General features: G+C 35.7%; 1 protein-coding gene across 8 annotated transcripts in view; it reads right to left on the bottom strand.

Moving 5' to 3' along the window:
- Nucleotides 1-3,628: 3,628 nt before the first annotated feature.
- Nucleotides 3,629-24,812, bottom strand: part of How (held out wings) — a 63,837-nt gene continuing 42,653 nt past the window's right edge. The window contains exons 3-8 of one of the 8 annotated variants that reach the window (XR_007510524.2): nt 17,547-17,663; nt 16,064-16,204; nt 13,750-13,870; nt 12,129-12,473; nt 8,835-11,084; nt 3,629-6,683 (exon numbers count right to left, since the gene is read on the bottom strand). Coding sequence is in view for 7 of the 8 variants with exons in the window: in XM_021333833.3 (XP_021189508.1) it covers nt 8,876-8,952; nt 12,129-12,473; nt 13,750-13,870; nt 16,064-16,204; nt 17,547-17,663 (801 nt within the window). In the remaining variant the exon portion in view is untranslated. Of the gene's footprint in view, nt 6,684-7,673; nt 11,085-12,128; nt 12,474-13,749; nt 13,871-16,063; nt 16,205-17,546; nt 17,664-24,812 lie in introns of those variants that run through there. The other 7 variants (XM_021333833.3, XM_021333834.3, XM_064037877.1 and 4 more) reach the window with 7 other exon arrangements.

Raw genomic sequence — 24,812 nt, 5'->3', positions numbered from 1 at the left:
ATATTCTTCATCAAATAGGTACCTACGTTTCGTCTTACATGCACCCATTTACCTGAAGTTAGATAAACAGACTTGTAGCCTCTTTAATTATGGGGAGATTGGGATTAACAGGTGCATATACACAGAAAATACTCCTAAAGTATTTTTACGTACCTATATATTTGTCCCTGGCTTATCTCCACCTTCTAAACTCCCAACATATACTATAATCCTAAGAATGCACGAGCGTCTTGAGACGTCTCCCCCAAGTCAGTTGCAATTTTACGAGCGGCCGCCCCAAGCCGGTGTGTATCCCCTGCGTTGCACGCAGACTTCGACAGAAAGTAATGGAAACAAACAACAATATTTTGTAGACGGAAAATTGCTGAAGCACGGCCGAAGGAAAGAATTTGATTTGAACTTTTTAATCTGTTGGAAAGGGTCCATTGGATGTACTTACTGACACTATTCGCGAATTGGTTTTGGTGAAGTTTTATGACCTTCTTTCTGAAGCTGTATTGGAAAATAAAGTCGTACCTACCTACATAGCTACCACGACGTATGTTTCTATGTGTAAGTGCCCAATACTATGTCAGGGTGCACAAAAACGTCTCTATCATCTAGAAATGCACAATAACATCTTACCAATTCTCATCGGTCTACCACCTGCCTATTTACTGGGCTTACTAATTACCTGCATAGAGCTATTAAGAACCGAGTAGGTGCTGTACCTAATAACACCTACGACTAATACGTATAAAAACGCTGTTTCAGACAGGAAGAAAAAACAGTTACCTCACAACCCACGTAATTAGAAATGACGGAACATATATTCACGCACGCTATTCCCAATTTATCGATGTGTAAGATCAGTATTATCGCGGCCGCATCTTGACGATGATTTATTGCCTGCAACTTAATAACGATAAAAATGAAACTATAGGCCCAATAGGGTTGTTTCCAATTTTCGGAAATCTATTTAGATAGCTTCTAAATAATTTTAAGATCACCCTCTCTTTCATTTTTCGTCTCAAATCTTTTTATTTTTTATGTATTACATTTTTTTCTATTTCTCTTAGAATATTGCTCGGAAAACGCTAGATCACGTGACTGTGACGTCAACGTTCTCTGTTCATTCCTTTACATTTTAAAGCACATCTAACGAGAAAAAACTAACGTACCAACTAATGGATTTCTTAATTTTTATAATGTATTTTTATAAAATAGCTACAAAAACTATAATATTTTATACATATAAATTATTTTTATACATTTGCACAAAAATAAAATACCTCAAATGTTTTGAGTTGTGTACGCGGAAAAATGAAACGGTGCAAAGAAACGTAAAGTTTGTGTTTATTTATATTGAGGTTATGTTTGTGTCCGCGTTCAAAAAGATTTGATGCTTTTTCAAAAAACTTAAATTAAATGAATGTCTACAAGGTTTGTGTTGTGCGAGACTGGAAATACGACCATTAGTGCTCCAAATAAACTGTTCATCCACGTTCCGCTGAAAAATCTTGGTTATTGGCAAAGAATTGAGCGACCATAGAAGAGTCTACTCTTGGCAGATTGGAACTATAAGCTTTCATAAATCCTTTCTCCGTAATTCTTTAGCAGTTGTATCACTTAAATGCAATTAACACACAGAACTTCACAGAAGCAAATAAACAAAACATTAATTCTGAGGTTATTTCGATATATCTGTCACAGAGAGAATGACGTCATCGGTCTCTTCTCGTCGTTTTTAATGGCGTGACGTCATAGGCTCTAAATTAAGATTTCATAAATTAATTAAAAAATATATGGTCAGTTATAAATAATATGATATAGCTTATCGTGTTTCTAGTTTTGTGAACTTTCGGTGCATTTATTTATTTTTAACTAAATGAATACTAGGAAACAACCCTATTATGCGTCATTTATAAGAACTCATGCATATAAATCAATGTAATCACGGTGCAGCGGTAATAACAGGCCGCGAAACCGACTTTACTATGCGCCGGTCATACTGAACATGTCACTCGTGTCGCTAGCTTAATAACATTGGGATATTGAAATACTGGGCCTTACACCTACGTGGTGAAGACATGATAACAGGTTAGTATGTAGGCATAGCATATACACCATAGAAGTAGGCATAACATAAATATTAAATATGCATCCACCGTAAGACCTATAGGTACTACTCCTCAGGTAAATTTACCAAGTTGTGCCTAGCGGACGGTGTATGCATCAGTGCATCCTGGTAGGCCACTTAGTACAGCCTTATTCGGGGTCGGAAAAATAATCGCAATTTCGCAAATTCTTCAGATCAGTCCCCCGATCCGACAACTTCTTGCTTGTGGTAGTTGTGGTGGACTACTTACATTTAAGAACCTACCTACAGCCCCAAAACGTAACCGTAGGCTGAGGTGAAATTGGACTATATTGCACCTAAAACTCCAAAATAGAATGGGTTGTTAGGAGAGAAAAGAACATTCGCAACAAAATACCCTAACCAGTTTCGAACACTGAAGCGCAAAATCTTTAGAAATCCTGTGATGCATTTTCACTTTCAACTTGTTTTCCCCAACATAGCCACACCATTAAAGAAATTTAGGTAGATACCCATTTAGAAGTATCCACTACGTTCAAAGGCGAGAGCATGCGTCAACAATGTTTGTGCCCTCGCAAAGCATGAAAGCGACAAATGCAGTCGGACAAACTGCAGGCCGTTTATTCCGAAGCACCATGGGAACGGACACGACTGCGAATTTAAAATTCCATTTCCAGACACTACGAAAAGTTCAAATTGCTTCCATTTAAACATAACTATGTATGCGGGCACATATTGAAAAGTTACCTTACATGCTGAGTTTATATTACGTTCTGAAAGTAAGTTAGCATGGAATAAGGTGGAGTAGGTAATCCTAGTGGCTGGATGGCATATATGTGAAACATTTAGTTTTAGGTTGCCTAGTTATACATAAATGCTAGTCATATGCTTGTTATTGTTTTCTTTCTTTAACATTTAGCACCTATGTATCGTGCAACAATATTGTTGGTATGTATGTACTATGTATGGTGGTGGTTGTTGCTGAGGTGGGCCTACCTAAAAAATAATTCTATATGCACCTAAATAGTTGACTCGTCTATAATGATAGCAATAACAAAGTTTTTGGACTGTGCAAACTATTTCTTTCACCCTTATTTTGACGATACTCAAGGCAGGCCAAAGCACATTTTACAACTGACACTAGCGCCACCTACAAAGTAATGGTGGCAGTTTTTGCGGTACGTCAAGCATTCGGACACACAATGAGGTTCGTGGTTCAATTCTTATATTCGTGGACAGTGACGTCATTCGACATTTTGGCTAGATGGCGCAGCGATCTAATTAAATAAACATTCTGAAAAATTTTATGGGGACCACTGGAGACCAATAATGCCTCTAGAATAATTTTGTTTCCGTGTTTTAGTGTTGTGTTTTGTGCTGGAAATTAAACATTCATTCCTAATATTTACGCTGGATGTAGGTATGAATAGTATCCATGATGGTGTGCCTTATTAAGGTGGAAGTGGCTTTTTTCAGTTATTATCATGTAAGCCAAGTGTAATTACAGAAGAGTGGTAGGTAGGTAGTAGGCGGTAATAAATAAACACATAGTTACGTTTTTTAAATATTTACTAATACCAAATCAATCTTAAACACACATCAAAACATACATAATATGCACAATCTCACTTAACTAAATTTATTTATTCTCTATAATATATTGTTTTTGGAAAACAATTTTAGATTTTGTTATTCTCCGCTATATTAATACTTTAATGAAAGATAATAATAAATATGTACAAGTTCTTTTAAGGCACTCTATTAATATTCGCCTTAACGATAAGTACAAATTAATATTAAAAAAACAATGACATGTAATAAGCCCGTCTGCTGATGGCACTAAGCATGTTTCAAGAAACAAAATTACTAAAGTTATTGCTTATGAAACACAGTATATTACTAGTTATTTGCAGACTATAAAATTATTTGTACGTTAAACACATCTATTTCATCACATATTTTCACATTATTATATGAAACGGATTCCTCGAGTTGTTATGGCATTCGCATTTTATGATTAAATCTTTAAATGCTTATTTGTATTAGTATGATTTGTACGAACTATGTAGATGCATGTATGAAGGGTGAGTGAAACGCAGTCTTCGTCTGATTTTGAAGAACTGCTTGCAAATAAATCTTCTGATGTCCTATGTTTTATATCTGTGAACTCAGAGGATACCAATAAAGTATTTTGAACATTGTTAGATATTGTCCAGCATTATATCTATGAACAAGAAAATTTAGAGCTTATTGTAACTAAATAAAAACGAAATAAGAAGTACAATTATATGGGATGACGTTATGTAAGATGAAACCAAGCCAATATGTTGACATGGTAATGAAGTTTTCTATTCTTTTTAAATATTTCACGGGTACTAACATTTATTATGATATTTTTAAGTGTTAACACGTTACATAAATGAGGAGATGTCTCAAATGATACGTACTTAACTATGCATGAGTGGGAGACCAACAAAATTAAGTACTTATTTATGAAATAATCATGGACGGAGTGTTAACAACTTCGATGATAAGATTTTTTAACTGATTTATTTTTTAGAGGATATTCAACAAAAATGTAGATATTCAACACAACTTTTCTAACATAGAAGTGTAAAAAAGAATTATTGTAAATAATTTTAAACGAATTTTTCTTTTCAATCGATTCCAAAATTTTGACAAAAGCACCTAATTAATGCAAAACGATAAAAAATTACCTACTAATTAGCTCTTCTACTCTAATTACTTAAAAACAATTTTAATTTTAAAGAAAATATGTATCTTCACAGATAACAATCGTGATAATATACTTTTTACCTACCGCATTAATCTCAATATCAGATCTCTATATAATCTTGTAAAAATATTCTCCCAACTTATTTTAGTCGAGTTTACTTTACTAATAAAATATTATTTAGTATTATAACATCTCTATTGCACTAATCGTGATTCATTATGTTATAATATTGCTTTTAATTACATTATGTAAGCTCTATACATAACAATATACATGTAATGACGAATAATTGCCCTTGTTACATTAAACTTGAACGTTTGTGTAATCTTTGAGATTATTATTGGGTAAATATTTTTCACTGAATAAACTTAGTGCAGATCTCTGATATTTGTATAAGATAAGAACGAAATCTAGAGATTCCCGAAGAGATTGTAACGAAGGCACTTATAAAGTTAATAATGTTGCCACAACTAACGTACGTCTACTAGACACTAAAACATTTGGGTATTATTATTTATATACTTAGATAATTAATATTTCAAACTGACGACGATAAATGTATAAAAATTAACATTTAGAAAAGTTAACAATAATTTAATCTCTTCTAACTTAGCTATTAATTAGCATTATAACAATTTCTATAGAACCAAAAAGGTAAGAACATTGTACATTTAATTAAGGCACATGGGATGTACAAATATCCAAAGTTATCTATAAATATTAAGCACTAAGAGTAAAATACAATGCTATAAATATAATTTATTTCGAATGAGAATCCATACACTCATTGACCAATATAAATCGCATTTAACAAAGGAAGACATCGATGATTTCAAGTTTGATCAGAAAAATATAGTCAAATATTACTATAAAATATTTAGTCTTTGGTTTTAAAGTAATGTAGAATAATTGCCGAAGGTTTGTCGGGTCGATGAGTATATGAAGAAACAACCTATATTAGACTATAATCCAATGTCAGTCCAATTATTTAATGAAAAGCAATTTAATATATTTTAGCATCGTAGGTACTTACTTGACCTCTTGCATGACGCCATCCTGTTCTTGTGCGCCACAGACTATCCATGTAGCGTAGAACGATCAACGTTGATACGTATCAATTTCGTGAGCTGTACTTTTTACAGTACAATCTTTTCTGATTGATAGACTTTTCGTCTAACAGGTCAGACAGTAACTTAGTTGAAAAATCATGACTGCGTTACAAAGCTCAATTCATAGAACAGTTTAAAGCAACTAATGAAGGATTTTCTTATTTTGTTTTTGGGAAGAGATCAAAAAGCAATTTGTGTTAGCAAACGTTTTTCAGTATCAAATTAAAATCTAGCTACTCCATGAATTAAGCTTTAGTTAGAAGTCAATATTTTATTCAAACCATCTTATTATCGTGACGGCGCTAAAAGTGCGTCTTCAAATAAATTCTAAGCAAATAACGTTAAACAAAAAGTTTTAAATAAATATCTATAGATTAGGTATAAAGGTGCCACGTTTAACGCCGTGATTTGTCCGGGTAGCCTAACAACACTCGTGCTTCAACAACAACACGTTCAAGCGACAACAGAAGTACAATAAGATACAATATAGTAAATATAGTCGATGGCGTGTGCCATTTCATAAAAAAAAAGTATATAAAAATGTTAATAAAGTTCATCATGTTATAAACATAACAGGCATATAAATGTTAATAGTTAGACTATTATAATACATAGTATAATGTTAAACGTGAAAGGCCCAACAGCTAATAGCTACATGGTGGTCGATGTTCCGATGAGTATGTTACGCGGCGACATAGGGGGCCGGCGTGGAGCGGCCGGCCGCGACTCCTGTTAGTTCCTCGGCGCCGTTAGCACTCACCTAGCCGGGTTAACGAGAAGAGAGAAAAACAGAATGTTAGTATCGATCAAAATGTCATGGTCCGACTACACGAGTACCCCCAATCGCGAGTGTGCACGCTTTACCGCTTGCGTTGCGCTGCCGGAGCCGAGCCGTGACCTCACGCGGGTTAGCGGGGAATGCCAAAATGCAAGACTTGTGCCTATGCAATGGAGTCTCAATATGCGAAAGATAGAGTCGGGTACCGGCAACATGCAGCTATTCAACAGAAGCGATAAACCGTGGTCTCGGATTGATATGACTAGTGTACGGAATTTCTCATAAAAATAGAAATTTGAATAAAAAATGAGGGGGAGTCTATCAGGCATTCGCGCCGCGACACTTGTTCTGTTTGTGGCCCAGTTAATACTATACGGGTACTTCATTAGTTTACGCAGTTAATGGTTGAAAAATGTTAAGTCAATTTAGTATGTAAATGATAAATCTACAAATATAGGATTAAATGCCCAATAGTTCCCAAACGAGCAATGCTTGAAACACGAGCGGCGGTGGCCGCGATGTGACGAACATTGCTCAGACAAACAAGCATAATAAATTTATCACTTATGTATAACCATAGCACCCAGATGCAAGTATGTAAGTTATTCAACACATTGCTGCAACATCTCAATACTGTATATGGCGGCATTCTCATAAAGTTGTTAATAAGTTTGTGATAAACGAATCAATGTCATTACATATTTGCATGTTAGTGACTCATATAATATAAATACATAGTTACAGATAATCTGCAAGTTGTGACAATAGCAGTTATGATAGTGCACTTAATAATTATTATTATGTAAACAAACGGGAACTTGGCCTTGTGGAGTTGCATGTTAGTTGTGTGAGGCTACAATTGACCAAATGACTGCACGTCATCAACTTTATCGACATATATACTCTTGTAACACATAGAACATTTACTTTAGCACCGCGGACCTAACGAGACTAAAGAAAGAAAACAATTAATTTAAATTTCAGACAATTTATTGCGTGTATATTCTCAGAAAATGCATTTATTTACAATCAACAACGGAAACAATACTTTACAAAACATTATCGCATATTATCATCCATTTTATAAAATTACGAATAGCATTTCGACTTAAAATCATTTCATATAAAGAAGCGTGAAAATACGTAACCGACATAATGGATGTCGGATTTAAATCCACAAGGACACAAGTGCAAATTATCTTAATAATAAACCACTTTCAAATAAGAAAGTAGATATAATACCTAAGGCAAAAATAAAAACAACTAGCTTAAAAAATTTCATATAAAAATCTTATATTGACTAATAGAAAGTTGTGATGATTATGAAAAACATATCAAGTCAAAGGAGGGGCATTACGTTTAATACTGGATTGATGGCACAAATTCTGAGAATGCTCTTTCCTTTGACTAATACTGGGCGAGACTCAGGAAAGAAGGATCTCACAACCGGCTTGTAGCACCTCCGTGGATTATATTTGGTAATATTGAACACTACCGTCTACGTACGTCTACGTCAAACTTTGCAATTAAAGAATAATGTAACATCAATCCTTCTTCCCTCAATATATAATTTATGTATACCTGAAAATATGACGACTGTCCGAAGACATGTTGTGATTTCAATCGCGTTACTATAGCATTGAAAACAACTAGGTACAGACAATTAATTTGGTAACGCTGATGTTCAACTTTGAATATAATGATAGAGCGTCTCTAATAATGCCTCGCATCACAACATGTAACAGATCTAAAATATCTATAAAAAGAAATATAAAAATCACAGTTTTCAAATTATGCAGTGTCACCTCAGATCCGGTATGAAGAGCGATAAAGCGTCTTATCCTCATACAAACTATTCGAGAACGTAACTAATAAGTACACAATATAATAAATATAAATAGTGACACAGAGAGACAGTAAAGCAAAGGTACCCACGCATACTCGAGACGAATATGCTTGCTCAGAAATGTAAAATTGAAAAACATACAAAAAATAACAATTGAAACTTGCAAGAATATTGAGATGCATTCGAAAGAGGTTCGGTATAAAAATGCAAGTTCCAATGAATGCGACACCAATAAGACACAAGCAAACGTATTCACCTAGCTGCATGCGTGTGCACGCGCTTCTCACCTTGTGAACAAAATGGCGGCGTGAGAGCGTTTTGGCGGGAGTTAAGGCGCCGGTAAGGCAGTGCGCTGGTAAGGGTGCTCCCTGACCTGCGCGAGCCGTTGCGCCCTCCTCACCACACCTAGCGGCATATACACATTTAACATCTGCGTCTTAGCTCAACATCAAAAGCTTCCAACACCGAGTCGGTGAACCCAGACCTTTGCTTACGGCAATGCGGATATATAATATAGAAATTCACTGGAAAATCAATTTGGAATACAAATACATTTAAAGCTGCAAGACTATATAGAAACGGGCGTAGCTTTACATCTAAATGCTGCAAAGAATTTAATCTCATTTATAAAATAGAAATAGAAAAATGATTTCGTTTTCTAGACTTAACGATCGCAAGTACCTAGATATCACTGCCAAATACTCGTCTCTGTCGTTCGGTAATACTAAGATATAATTTTATGATTAAATCTTCATTTGGCAGTAACACTAACTTCTATTATTATGCTTAGGCCTATAGATTACTCTATTATCTATTTTATTGCTTTGGAAAATATAACAAAATAAAATATTTAAACGAACGGGTCTACGTATGCCCGGTCAAGGTACAGGTAATGGCTGGCTTCGATAATTTCATGATTTAATTAAAATTGACTACAGTGTTAACTGCGATATAATAAACCTAAACAATAATATACGGGTGTATAATATTTTCATAAAGCTCACTCTTTTCTAACCTAACTAGAAATCTTTTAAAGATAATAATAATACTTAGCCTATGGTATGTTTATAAATATAATAATATGGCTAATAAATTAATAAGTTACGATATAATATTTGTAGCAATAACAGTGTGTAGAATGCAGCTGCAAATGTTATTGCTACACGATAAACGTATATAAACATTTAAACCGCCTAGAATGTTCCACGTTTTGTTCGTAATATGAGTGTGTATCGCGTTATTAATTTTGTCAGTTTTGTTAAAATATAGTTAAATAATATGTAAATGTGTTGTTTTCGTAAATCAATTTGTATTTGGTCCCTTTTGCTTGTAATTGCTGAATTATCTATGCAACTCATTGCGTTCATTCAGATTAACTATTGTTAATACGAAATTTCTTTTGTTATTCACAAGTATTTTACTGGAAATATAGAAAAAAGGATGAAAAAAAACCACATGCAAATGGTGGAATTTTAGAATAAATGATAATACTTTAAAGTAAGATATATCTTAGTCCAAAACTCAATGAAGTTTGAATCTACATTAACATAATGTTAATAAATTAGTTGTGTTACAAGCAAGGGTTATCACAAGAACTAATGATGGGTTCTATTATATCTATCATCATTCGAGTGAAGTGTATCAAGTAACAAGACAGGTATATAAATAGGTATATATAAAAAACTCTACGTCTTTGTATATTAAACATCGGTAACTTATATAGAGTTTTCTCGGCAGTTTAGAATTAACTAAAATAATATCTAATTTAAAACAATTATTGAACTGCCATCAGCCCTAACACGAAACAACTGCTATAAAAGAAAATATATTTTCAATAAATATTCTGGTAATTATATTAATTTGAATAAATAGTAAATTATTCTGTTATATAATAAATAATATATCTTTGACTGTCAAGTAAAACAAAAATTATAATTTGTATTGAACTGTACAAAACAGCTGTAGAAGAAAACATATTCGTAAATATTAAAGACGTTAACATCGTAGGTACAAAATAATGAGTTCGTAAGCTAACGTTACTTAAAACAATAAAATCTTAACACTATAAATTGATCATGGCGTTTTATTATGACTGTAAAGAGGACGTCCTGAGGCGTTTAGAAGGAGGATTATGATATCAAGGACGGCAATAATGATGCGTAGTGCGATACGGCGCTTGCAGTCTGCCGTATCTTATTGTGGGCTGATGCGGCCAATGTCAAAAGCCAGCTAGCAGATATCTCGACGCTGCAAACCCCATTAAAATATTTATATCACACACAGTTCAACATAAGCTCGACACCATACGTTAGAATAGTGTACATTAGTATATTAGTGCTGTGTAATCACGAGCCTGATTGTTCTTTGTTAAGTTTTAAATAAGTAGCTGTATTTAGTGAACTAGCAGCATCTAGCATCTACAACCGTTATCGAGTTTCTGTGTCTCGTTTACTCTGTTTGGAGTTATTAAGTCTAATATCGCGCAGCAGGATAATCCCTCCAAAAATGGCTCCAGATGTAATCGGTCAAATCACGTGCTATGGACAAGAAACAATGGCGTTACAATTCTGTCCGTTATCTTTAGTTGTTAAAATCAGTACCATCCCAAACCCCTTAGGAATTATGGTGTCAATATAAAATACATAAAATATTATGTGACGAGAAAAGGCTATAATCTTGCCAGTTTGTAATATATTTGGCATTCAGTATGTCGTATATAAAGGCCCCGTTTAGTAAACTGCTAAAGGCACATGAATTGACCGTTAAAGGAAGCAATTTGTGGAGATTATTCTGCTACCATTCCATGATGTTGCTGGAGACCAGCTTTGCTGAAAGCTTTTAAAAAAATAAGGCATGCGACATACGAATGTAAGTTATAGCCTATGGCCGTAGCCTTATACTGCACTTCTTGTGAACGAGGGGACCTAAAATCTATTCGTAAAATGAAGTGAAAAACCCCATAAGGGCGTAATACTCACTACCTTATTACTTCGTAAACTTATGACTATAATGACTGTTATAGCGTTGATTTTAAAGTCGCTTTTCCAATAGCATTCAGATATCTTTGAGGCTTCGGCCTTTGTGTGTGTTTGTAATTGACATGCGGTTATTTTGTTCGATATTTGTTCCTATTTCGTCGACATATCAAGTTGTAATTTGATCAAATGTTTATATTGTTGTTTTCTTACATTTTGTTCAAAGACGTTTGAAGATTGAAAACCCGGTACCGTGTGTATGTAGCGTTAGTAGATGATAAACGATGTTTGATACATTGGACTATTTTATAACAAATTATTTAAGCCAGTGTCCAGCAACAGGCTTTTAAAAATACTGTGAATTTTGATTAAAATTAATTAACTGTTAAAGTGCTCGTTTATTAAACTGCCCTTTCTTATTATAACGCGTAGAAGCAGAAACTGACTGGCTTTTGAGCAAATGAGCAATTGAGGGCAATCATTGTAGCTGCTCTTTTAAGACAAAGTTTGTACTAATTCAATAGTACTTCAAAGGCAAATTTAGAAAATTCTAAGGCTGCAGTTATCAAACATCGTCCATAATAAATCAACGGGCGAACAACCCACCCGTATGGTCGGCGGCGGCGTACTCGGTGGTGAGCAGCGGGTTGGCGGCGGCCGTCAGAGCTGCGTAGTTAGCGTAGTCGTAGGGCGACGCGTAGATGAGCTGGTGGGCGGGCTCGCCCGGAGACAGCAGGCCGGCCGCGGCCTGGGCCCCCGAGCCGTTGAGGAGCCCGGCCTGGGCGCCTTGCGACATGCGCGGCGACAGTATCAGCGGGGCCCCCAGCGGAGCCTGCGAGCGCAGCGCCACGCCGCCCACTCCGCCCACCCCGCCGCCCGGGGCTAGCAGCCGCTGCGTCTCGGCCGCGGCCGCAGCCACGCGCCGCCACTCCTCGTCCGCTGTGGGATCGTCTGCGTTGTATCAATCGAACGAAGGTCAGCCTAGCGTTGGGTACTCGCTACCCTCATGTCAACCCGTTGTATTAGCACAGTTCTCAATTCAAATGGAAAAATCTGGTTTGTTAGTAGAAAATTTACAAATTGGCGTGCGCGTTTGCGTGAAATTCTGAACAATATCGGTGATTTAAGCTTAGATATACTGAAGTATATCAGACTGAATAGAATGAGAGGATGAAAATATAAACATTTGGTAATCAAGATATAATTTCAGAAGTTCAAATTAACGTGCACGTATAACACTTTCATAGAAACCCATAAAATATTTATATATTATGCCCAAAAGAATATGTAACATTGGAAATCAATCGTGATCATAACTCATTTCGTCGTCTGTAACGAATTCCACTTAGGCTCGAACGGTTTCCAATGGCTCTTAATTAACGATAAGAGATCTTGGTGTGGTGAAATCACCCATGTTAATAGTTAACAACCGTAACATGCCACAAATCAATTAAGTTAGTCATCTTAGCAGTCGCCTCGATGACTCACATCCGCAAACAAAAGACACAATTTATGCTCACTTCAACAATAGGAAACGTAATGAAAACAGACCAGAATATGTACAGTTGTCAGAAAACAATCCGATGAGAAAATAATCCCACGATTATTATGTAATTTGCCATGCAAAATAATGTGTCCCACAACATTGTTCATCCAGGAAACAATCACAATTACTAGAAAGTACCTCGTTATCCTCCCACATTTCTTCGAAATGATTGAAATTCCTTAGAATGTGTGTGTGAAAGGCATGATAGTTGCATAGAAGTGTAAAGTATCCCCCGGCCCTTTTCACTAATTAGCACCCTTGAAAATTTCACTCAAAACCCTTTAAGCCAATTCGATGAATATCTACTCCATACAGTTGTCTATATTCTGAGTATACAATGTACTGATATTTACGTCAATTTTAAGAGTAAGCCAGCTGAGGACATAGGACCTCTCTTAGTTCTCGTAAAGAATGTGTTCGAAATAGTTTTCTTCCGTAGACTGTATGGAGTAAGATAGCTAAAGATAGATGTGGTCACGAAGTACTAAGAAATGGAGTGTTAATGAGAGCGAACACGTCTTTGCAAATCGCTGAATTGAGGACGCGCCATATGAATTGAGGATAGAGAAATTGTGTAAGTAGATGTGGATTGTCATGAGTATTCCATTTCTTACTTCTCCGTAACAGTGTTAGGAAGTCTTAGTGGGTAGTTTTAGTGACAAAACATGAATGCGACCATACTTATGAGGCACTGACCGTTGACGGGTACCACTGCCTTGGTGCTGGAGTCGCGGTAAGTCCCGTTTATAATTGCCAACTCCATCAGCTGACGTTTCTTCAGCTCATCTTCGCCATCGGCTTGCTGTGAAAGAAAAGGGATGTTTATGTGATTCATGTTTTTTTCAATAAACAAAAATAAATAATAAACCATCCGTGTTTTATGTTATTTTATTCAAGGTATGTTTCAAAGCGGTTTTTCTATGACACATAGGCCAGGTTAGGAACCAGTCTAGACGATACAAGCCACGATCGTTTAGATTTCTAGTTTTTGCGTTTTGTGTGTGCACCAACTCCGTAAGTCAGGTAGGTCGACAAACCACTTTATACAGTTTTTCTTTAGACAAGGGGGGAAGTTGAGGCAGTCCAGTAGGTACAATAAGTCTAGAACTAAAATAAGGTCACTGTCAGTAAAATACTGTATTATTACTGTCGTAAGACTATATTTAGGCAGAGTAACTCGTAAATCATTTTTGACTTTGATGGCAATTTTGCAGCCAAGAATACAAATTGGCAACAATATTTAGAAAAACACACATTGAACCGAAATAAAGGAAATGAGTCAGAATATTTTACTACACTTGTTTGTCCTTATCCAAAATAATATAAGCTATAAGCTAGGTACTGTTTTAATAGGTCAGCTACGGAAAACGATGCGAGTGTAAAAAAGGTTCGATCCTATCACATACATGATAAGTTACATCATTTCTATTTGCAATTCTAAAGATCAATATCATATTTTTGTGGTAACTGTTTTCTGGGCTGGGTTGAATGCATGATTTGCTTTTTCTCTATTAAAAAATATGAATCCACTTGCGAACTCTCAAATCTCGAAAGTTGTCGTTGCCCTAACTAAATTTTTCAAGAATGATAATGGCATCACAACATCCATTGAGAAGAATGAATAAACTAAAAACTCCATGACTTGACCATTAAGTAAAAGTAGAACATACTATCAAAACAGAATTATTGAGGTATCTAGGTAGAAGGTAACCAGTGTCTGTTAATTAGTAGTAATGAGTCCGAGCCTTGCCGCGGTTCAACACAATTGCTAATGACGTCATCACGCCTTAAATGCACGGCAATGAACGTAACACTCGGGGAGATCTTTATACCAGATAGTAACACAATGTTACATTTTTCTCAGGGAAGATTCTACTGATATTCAGTGGACGAGAAAATATTTACTGTATCTTATGAGGAAGGAAACCGGAAAGCGATAAGCTTTTTGTGTAAGACTCTGATTTGTGCGTATTATAAAATTAGGATTTGTGGTTATTGGTGGTACAGTAATGAGGACATTAAAATAATTTGCTACATAATAAAACTCGCGGAACCATTACTGTTCTGGAAAGTTCTATCGTAATGACGGAAAGTTCCGGGCAACATCTGAAGGGAAGATCTTATCGGACGGACGTGACAGCGTCTTCAGGTTCTATCTTTAACTTTGGAAACCCTAAAAGCGACGCAGTGAGTGAGTTACATACGAGGCTAGTGGAGTGTGTGCCAACATTTCTATTTGGCATAACCGTCTGCCAGTTTCTTAGAGAGTTTATCTTAAACAGATAGTATTCGCGGCAACTCGAACCATTCAGTGTTCGCGTGGTAACAGACTATTAACTTAGCCATAGTTTACTATTACGGAATATCGTTACAAGCTGAATTAAATTAAAATTCAAAGATTCAAGATTGCTTTGGTCATTCTATACCAAACCCACGCGAAAGTATTTAAAGATATTATTTTATAGTGATAGGGTTTTGACGGAGAATAATAACGCATTGAATATTTGTTAAGCTGTTGAGTCTGAATATACCACACAGAGAATCAAGTCATCTTCCTTAGCTACTTCTACAGTCATGTCAAAATTAAACCTAAAGCTGCACCACAGAAATACAAAAAATATGTTTATAAATATGTTGTGATGCAATTTTTAAGGTGACGTTATCAACTAATTGGTAACATTCCTTTTTGTGGTAGTAATAAAAAAGTAGTCCAACTTGGGGTTTTTCTTCAGATTTAATTCGGTTAGCGAACACATTGGTCCAGTATGAATTATGGATATTTTGGCTTCGTAGTCAACAATGGCTATTGCTGTTATTTTTAGAACCAGCTAAGCTATTCAAGTGCCCGTATGTATGTACTTCTTAATTGAAAGCTAGGCACGCCTAAAGAATCAACGTGTCGTTGACAAGTGTAGACAAAAGAAAGTGTACTTTCGATTCTATAATGAGAAATAGGACGGGCTCGTTTTCTAGAAAGATCTAGAAGAATACTTACAGGTACAAGCAGACGTTTGACTTCGTCGACAGCCCTGGCCAACTTGATCTTCGCCCGGTTTTCGGTATCCTCAACTGTGAGTAAGACGTGGAGATCGTCGGCCAAATGTTCCCAATTTGGCTTTCCTCTGTTTGCATCCTCCTGAAATTTATTAAAAACATTATTAATATTGTATACCAACGTATCTTCAAATTTTTACTGCTCTCCCAATTTAGCAGTAATTAGGGCTTTGAGGAAAAAAGAAATGACGTACAGCCAAGATCCGATGTTTATGTTATTGGGGATTTCTTGCTTTAGTAATGGCGTCATATCTAAGACTATTTCAGTATTTTTTACTGAGAGTTTATTCATGCCGTTTATATTTTTCAAACCTTCGAATATCAGCGTCCGGGATGGCTAAACGATAACGAACTCATTATCTGGGTTAGTTCAGAATTAGAGAGCGAAAAAATAAATTAAAACTAGCTATTACTTTTTCAGTATCCACAGAACAGTCAAGTAGGTACCAATACAATATTACATTTTACTATTGATAGTTGAAGTATGGTTATGAATATAAATAGCCCCGTACATTGCTATAGTCTCAAGGACGCAACTGAACGTTAATGGCTAGAGCACTTCAAACAAGCCCATACAAATCTAAACGGAAGATCCATATACGTTTCTCAATGTTTGGGTAATACTATTCGTAGAAATTGATTCAATCGGAGAGTTATGTTTCGATATTCGGAGCAAAACCACATTTACAGCAATAGGTAAATACGAACTGAGTTTGAGCCAGAAGGCATTTTGAAGTGTTAACAGATATATTAAATATAAATGTTTCGTTAGTTTTCTTCTTATGACAATAGCTGTTTTAATGGCGTGAGGAGGTAAATGAGGTTTATAGACGCTTGCCACGGCAATGCAAGCCAGTCGATATGCAAATAGCGAAGAAGTGAAGTTAAACTTGCACTCGCTTCAACAGAATTAATTAGATAGCAAGCAAATAGAAAAATATTCTGCTCTACAGCTCAGTAAATTATATGCACGCCTGGTTAGGTGTGCCTAATGCAATGACGAAATACATTCTAAGTTTACTTTTCGTGATTAAGTAGTTAACTACTTCCCTCTTGCAGTGAGTGGAATTCGAACGAGAATTATCTAAAATAAAAACATTGATCCAGCTAGAGACTGCTGACCACAAATCCATCTTCCAATAATTGACTGGGACATTTTTATTTACTCCTAACATGATTATAAATTTTTACAATAATGTCTTCATCAATTAAGTTCTATTTAAACGATTAAAATACGAGTCTTTAGAAATTATTGAAAAGTGAATTAACCTGATACGATTTCCAATGGAGGCTGCGTGGAAAATATGAAAGTTAGTTTTAAAATGTGCACCAGCGATAAACTTTAATTAAATGATTTATCTATCAAGTTATTAAAAGTCTCAAGCAATATATTGCTGGAATATTAATAAAGATTTAGATTTTACCTTTTTCTTATCCCTCATTGATCCTTTTCCTCTGACCATGATTTTGCAGCCTGTTTCTTGTTCTAACTGTTTAGCTGTCATGCCTCTGGGTCCTAGAATCCTTCCAACGAAGTTGAACTGTAATAGAAGAAACAAAATAATATTAAAAAAATATAAAGTGGCAAGAAAAATCGATTGAAATGCAAAACTATTCACCAAATATTTTGTGAGATCATCTTGCATCAAAGTCCGAATAAACGTAGGTTGCAACACATGTAACGTGTTTCAATCCAATTAAAACCCCGAATCCGATCCACAGTAAGATTTTTCATTCATCATCTCTCTGGTAATTCATTCAAAGTTTAAGATTACGAAACGCTGCGACGTCGTCGGCGCCACATGCGAAGACCTAATTCAAGTGTGTGACTACATTTAATGCCATTAGCTGTTGGATTAATTACTCGCTTCGTTTCACATAAACCATATTTCCTGCACATACGCATCGTGTACATACGTTTAACCTCAATACGTTTGCTTCAAAGCATCGGTCAGCTCGGTGTATATGAACTGTGAACTAGTATCATTCTGCCGTCCACGAGCAAAGCTGAGAAATGGACCAGTTGGCCGCCAGCCAAACGCCGGTTCACACTAACGTCTTTTTTTCTAAAGGGATATTTCAGGAAGCCGAACTACGGTTCAAAATATACAATAAACAAGCGTAGTAAATAAAAATCGAGGTTAGAAATTCGTCACATGTCTCATGCTAAATTGTTTTGCGTGACAGCATGCAAATTGCTCGAAGATGTTATTATGCGACAGATATGTTAAGTGACGTTGGCCGCAAAATATTCATTTCTTTTGGTATATGGAGAAGCTAATTAGGCAGTTTTAAAGTCTTTATCTGGGTACGTTTCCTTTTCAATGACAATGGAATCTTTTTTTTGAAGTAACACCATATTCCATTGGAAATATGAGATGCGGAAATCAGTGCCTCAAACGAACTGGGATCATTGGTAGCCGTCGCGGTCCAGCGCCTGCCACGACGACAGGCTACGAATTGTAAATCACTCAAAGAATAGACGGACCGAAGTAACGTATGCCGATGCATATCTTTATAGTACACATAAATCTTTTAAAACAAGTCAACTGGACCAGCCTAGACAAGTATTAAACTGAAGCTATGAGAAAAGTAATGAGCCTATGCGGTACGATTTTCCATAGTGCGCTGCAACGTTACAATATTTAGATAAGCTTCAAAACACATGAGAGATTTCAACACGCTGCTTTTAAAATTTCACCAAATAAAACAAAACAAAAACGTTTCAAACCACACAATCTGAAATGATTGAAAATATCATTTAACCACAGGTTTTGAAAGCTTATTTTCTTTGATGTATACACGTAGGCTGCGGGTAAAATTTCCCTGTAACCCGTTTATATGACCGTGGTTTCTAAGCAACATAAAACCCTAGCCGTAATCTCGTAGTGATCATAATTCCAAAGTGGAGGGCCGTCCTGATGCTGTTTAGTGGTTGGCCACAAACAGCTCGCTTTAGAACACTTCCTTTGCTTGTCGGCCATAACGTGTGTATCCTATTGTACATCAAGGACCTCGTAAAATATTGCGTTCAAGCTTAGATATTCATATAACGCGTGTTAAAAGAACACGCGTGATTCAAAGGTTTTTATAAGTAAATCGACGTAAAAAGATGTCTGCCAATGACCTCCCAAGATTTTTCTTAAAAGAAAGATCACACTCTGTCTCTATCACAGTATATTGAATCATAACTAGAGGCGAATTCCAAACTAATGAATTCCTGTCTCCCTGTGTGTGTCAAATTATATATCTCCGACGACTAGACGGGTGTAATGAATATGGGAGTGTCTGAAAACATTTTCATGTCAAGAAAACGTCACAATTCGGCCATGTGACGGGAAATAAAGTTCGGTCGCATACGCTCGGTCGCCGGTTGAGCCGGTCGCCGGACGTCGGGCCACGTCGAAATAGCGACGCGATTGTTGGCGACGCGCCCGTGTTTACTTTATTGCATTTTTTCACTGTTAGTAATATTTTTATTAGAAAAGTAATTATTTTATTTTCCACATTACAGAAATACCCACCTGTAGACTGGCTTAGATTCACGTTCGTGGCAATTTGTCTCTAGACTTATTTTACATTTAACCTAACAGATTCGATTGTATAATTGAACACAGACTACTTACTCAGTTGCTAAGGTAGCGCTTAACAATAATACAAGAGTCATAATTTAGTTCATATCAATCCGTTCAATTAAATAGATACGTGGAAATCGAATTGTACAACAGTAAACAAAAGCTATGGGAAACGTACACCGCCGCCGGCGCATCTAATCGATAAACATTAACCAATTGCATTCCAGCCCGCGGCGCATGCGCCCTTTACCTATCTATATGTACCCAAGTATCTACGATTACAAGAATTAATGCAAACACCACTTTATCTGTTTGAGTATCGGCTATTATCGGAATAAATGCAAATAAAGTTATTTGTTTGTGCAACAATAAATCAGTAAACGCTACTAGTATTAACGCATTATGAGGTCCGTAAATAGGAATTAATGATAAACTTATCGGTGTTGCAGTACAGGTATTGTGGTACTTTAATTCGTGTTTTTATATTTAATCTGACAGGTAAGACGATTTACGTCTGCAGTAATTACGATTGAGTACATTATTTTAATGATTCTTGCTTACAAATAGCGTAATTCAGACTTAACCTAGACCATATATTTAACAAGTAAGTAACACGAGTACATAAAACAGGTAATATAAGTTAAAAGATAAAACAAAGTCAGGAAGGAAAAATCATTGCGCAAGTATTCCGCTGATCAACAATAATAACGAAGAGTTACCAATACACCGCACAATTTACTGTTTAAAATAAATGATAGCGGTACAATTCACGTAACGTACGGTAGTCCGTAATGCGGATATATTGGTTATATCGCAGTTAGTGACGTTGTCCCCTAACTGAATCACAATAGTGTTTATGTTGTGTAGAAATGTGCAAGTTTTCCGTACGTAATTGCCAGTGGTTTTGTGCCCTAATGATAGCGCTCCGATAGTACCGCAAACCACGTGCAGTGGGAACCATAATAGTTAGGTGAAGTCGCTTTGTTAGCGAACATAGATAAGAAGTATTCTTTATATTGTCAATACACGTAGTGTTTTTGATAAATCAATTTAACAAGAACTGGTGCAAGTCTACATATTCATTGTTATACCTTTAATTTGTCCTAAATAACTCTGTTCATGTTCAAACAACAGACAAGATTTGAATCAAGTCAAAACTATTTACCATAATTGTAATTAAATGTTATTTATCGCAGCAATTGTTTCTTCAACAAATGAGAAATATTACATTTAGAACATTGCAATATCGTCAATATGATATAAACATACGAGCGATGATTTTGTAATGAATATTAAATCAACAAAACACGCTTAATGATTGCTCTTGTAACCTTACATGCTTGATTTATTGATATTCCTTTAATTAATTATACAATTCATTTTGTTATGCACGTGACTGCACTGCAGAATTTATAATATTGTACAATTAATTCTAAATGCTATTCCTGGAATTATCGGTTTATCTTAACCTACAGCGGATTTCAATAACCGAGCTATCGAGCGAGTGGAGATCTAATTTTGACATTAACTAGACACGGGTAGCCGTCATTGCTATGAAAATCCTTTTGTAAATGCTACGAGTTCGCTTATATCATATCATTGGCACAACAAACAGTTTCTTTGGAAATCCATGTTATTTCAGAATTTCTCGGAAAAGTAGATATTTCTGATATAGGAATGAAGCACAGGTGTCCTAAATATCTAAGTATGTAAATCACAGAATATGTATCATTTATCAAAATGCATCTGGAATACTAAGAGCTATTTCGTAGCTCGATGAGTGATGGGATGACGAATCTACCAGTAGTGTTACGAAACAAAAAACGTGACAAAACTGAATACTAAGCACAATAAACGGGTGTATGTTGTCATTACACCGCCCGTGGCCGTGCAAAAATTATAAATTGCGACATGGATTTTCCGACAAAAAATAATGTGCCTACGTGATGGGCAGTTTTCACCAATAACAAAACTATCCTCCTTTTTAAACAATTTGAATAAACATACACATTTAACATGAGGCAAGTCCAAAGGAATGGCCAGTTCTGATAAAGAACCTATATTAAAATTGATTTTAACGATATAGAATTGAATAAAATAAAGGTCAAGAAAGAGTAAACCAATGATACATAAATAAAAGTTATCAGAGATATCTTCCACTCGATAACCAATATGCGGAGTATTTGTATTCATAGCTGTGATAATTTCAAAACAATGGAGATTTTTTACTGTTACAGATTAGCTTATCAGAAAATAAAAAGTAGACTGCAAGCTAGTAATAATTTAAAAATAATCTATGGCTTCCGGCTATTGACTTATTGTCGTCATGGTGCTCCAGAATTGTACGTCACTACTATGTTTACAAAGAAATCCAATTCATTAGTAATCCAGAAAATGGAACTCTATGTAGAACAACTACTTCTGCAGGTAAATTCCTAAACCATTTTCGAACCAAAAATAACCAACCGGTTAAAGTAAAAACCTAACAAACACAAACAGTATATTTTTGTAGAATATACAAATAACCATACATTTTAGCCCTAATAAACCAAACAAAGAAAAGTACAATAGAGCTACAATAACAAAACAAGTGAACTATTGACCGGCGGTGATTGGCCATCATTAGTGCGAGACTGCGAGTATGCCGGATGAGTGCAGGTGGGTGTGTACCTACCATATTGCAATTGATTGATGGTATAATTCTAACATAATTGTCGTCCAACGATTGGTCACGACGCGATCCGAAGTCGCCTCGGGGCTGACTGCTGCTGCGCCGATTGTCAGTAAAGCTTAGTACATATTATTATTCTACAGATAAATTACTAACCTCATGATCATTAACTACCTTTGCGTTCAGCTGTATTATCATCCAACCTTTTCGAAGCTTACAAGGGGATAGTTTCTTGGCCAACCAATCGCGGAAGTATATTACACGGATCAGTGCCATCTGACTTGTGCAACCCAACTAAATGATGGGGGACACTGCAGCTATCCTTAAACTATCCTACTCAATGTTGCGTGTAACCTATTAACCTTTCCCGCATTTAGATGCGTATTTGAACATTCTGGTACTTTATTTATTTATATGTCTATTTACGATAAAAACTGTGTGTATGTATGTGGGTGTTTGCGAATAGAACGGAATTTTGGCTACCAAGCGTAATGAAGAAACGTGTCAATCGTTACATACGGATTCTGCTTTCTTCTTTTTTATTTTGCAATGCTTTAGTTATTTCGGCATGATGCCAGGGCAGTGTAGATGCATATTAATAAAAATATGTCGCGTTATTACATTCTTATTACAATTTGCAGGATTCTAGATGGAACAAGAGACGGCGAGGGCGAGGTGTGACTTGCTATCCACCCACGCAAAACGTAAACGTAAAATAAACAGATTTGAATCACAGCATGCTGGCAGACAACAAGCGAACCTCTTCTACCTTTTCTCATACTCACACAACTATGCTTATATTATTTTCAGAAAATGAGGCTAACAATATACCTATCTATTTTTCAAGTACCAGGATCTAAAAATATGGTGTCTAGTCAAGCCTTTATTAAGGATCAGGCCTTAATAATAGAAAGATAAAATGATTAATCCATAAGTACAGTATATTTTACGGGACAGACAATATCTTACCGTAAATACAATAGCTAGGTAATATTGATTAATAAATCATTCCATACTTTAATGACTTAACAAGCTTTACCCGGGATTAGTCACGACCCTCTGTACCCATTAATTTGTTGATTTTCTGTATAAATGTGACGTAAATTTTAATTACAACAATATCTTCATGTATTTCACAGAAATTTGATATTGTTTATGTTTTTAATACTAAGTATAAATTATATTTTATGAATTTCTAATCCGAGCCAGATGTCATAAAACAAGTGTTTTATTGACATGTCAATGCAAATCATGTATCAAGTAGCTTTAGATTAAAATACACGAAACGATGGTACATTTATTGAAGATGGAAGATTACCAGCATATTGGTAAACACTGAACAACACGGATGATTCAATAAACAAAGCAAACGAGGATTAACGAAGTAGATACGAGTACTACGGAAGTATTGGGCGCAGTTGCTTCTAAAACAATATGGAAGACAATGTACTAATAGATACCGCTGTTAGACAAAGTCTAGAGCGGGCTGCGACCCGTGACCCGTGGCCGCTGGAGCGCGACCAATCCGATCAACCTCATTACGGGTACCGAATGCACTGCTGCATCTAGCCTTACACGTATGGAGGTACTAATGAACGAGCCCATTGCTTGCGTTTTGACGATCCAAACAAAGGAATGTTAGGGTCGCGTGATCCGTGACAATTTGAAGTGTTTCAAGTGGTGATAAAGTACATCGTTACGTTCATTATACCTCTCCACGATGTTACTTTGGATCGAAATTTAATAATCTAACACTTGAATAAGATTTTAATGACATTCCAAATAATTAAGCAAAGGAAATTCTTAGTTCAATTCTTTGACAGACTCTTCCGTGCACTAACTTACTGAAAGATTAATAATCTACGCTATAAATCTTAGTTGGAATATAGAAAGCAAGTTTAATAGCAATGTGCTCGTTATCAACATTATTTGTAGTGTGCGTTCAAGTCGGTAGATACTCTTGTACTTTCATTCACAATGGGGAACGTTGATTCATTAAACATGTCCAGCTGTTCCCGAGCGTTTAAAGTTAAATTTTTCCTTGTCTTACTGTGTGAAAATGTCAGCTGGAATCATTAATCTCTATCATGCAATTTGCATTTAAGTTTGTTTCGCGTACAGAATAATGTGGGAGTTTGCAATTGTGAAACAGGCAAGAGGTGAAATATAGAATTTCTTATGTTTCTTGCACATTCTTTTGCTGTCACTTTATCTTTCTTTTCATACATACGTAATTTCTCAACCGGTCATTTTTTTGTTTCTATTTTGTAATCCCATAGGAACTACTTAAGCTCCTGTATAAGTAGGTACAGTCACATGCTTACTCTATGACGTAAGCTATTTTGTGTAAAACTGCCGTCATCCATTGTTCCTTGGAAACGTGATTGAGTTACAATCATTAGGAAGTAGTAACGTTGACCATAATATCCATGCTTTATTAATGT

This window comes from Helicoverpa armigera, chromosome 14, assembly GCF_030705265.1.
Source record: "Helicoverpa armigera isolate CAAS_96S chromosome 14, ASM3070526v1, whole genome shotgun sequence".
Taxonomy (NCBI): domain Eukaryota; kingdom Metazoa; phylum Arthropoda; class Insecta; order Lepidoptera; family Noctuidae; genus Helicoverpa; species Helicoverpa armigera.
Note: the sequence above shows the minus strand (reverse complement) of the source record. Positions and strands in the feature narration are given on the sequence as shown.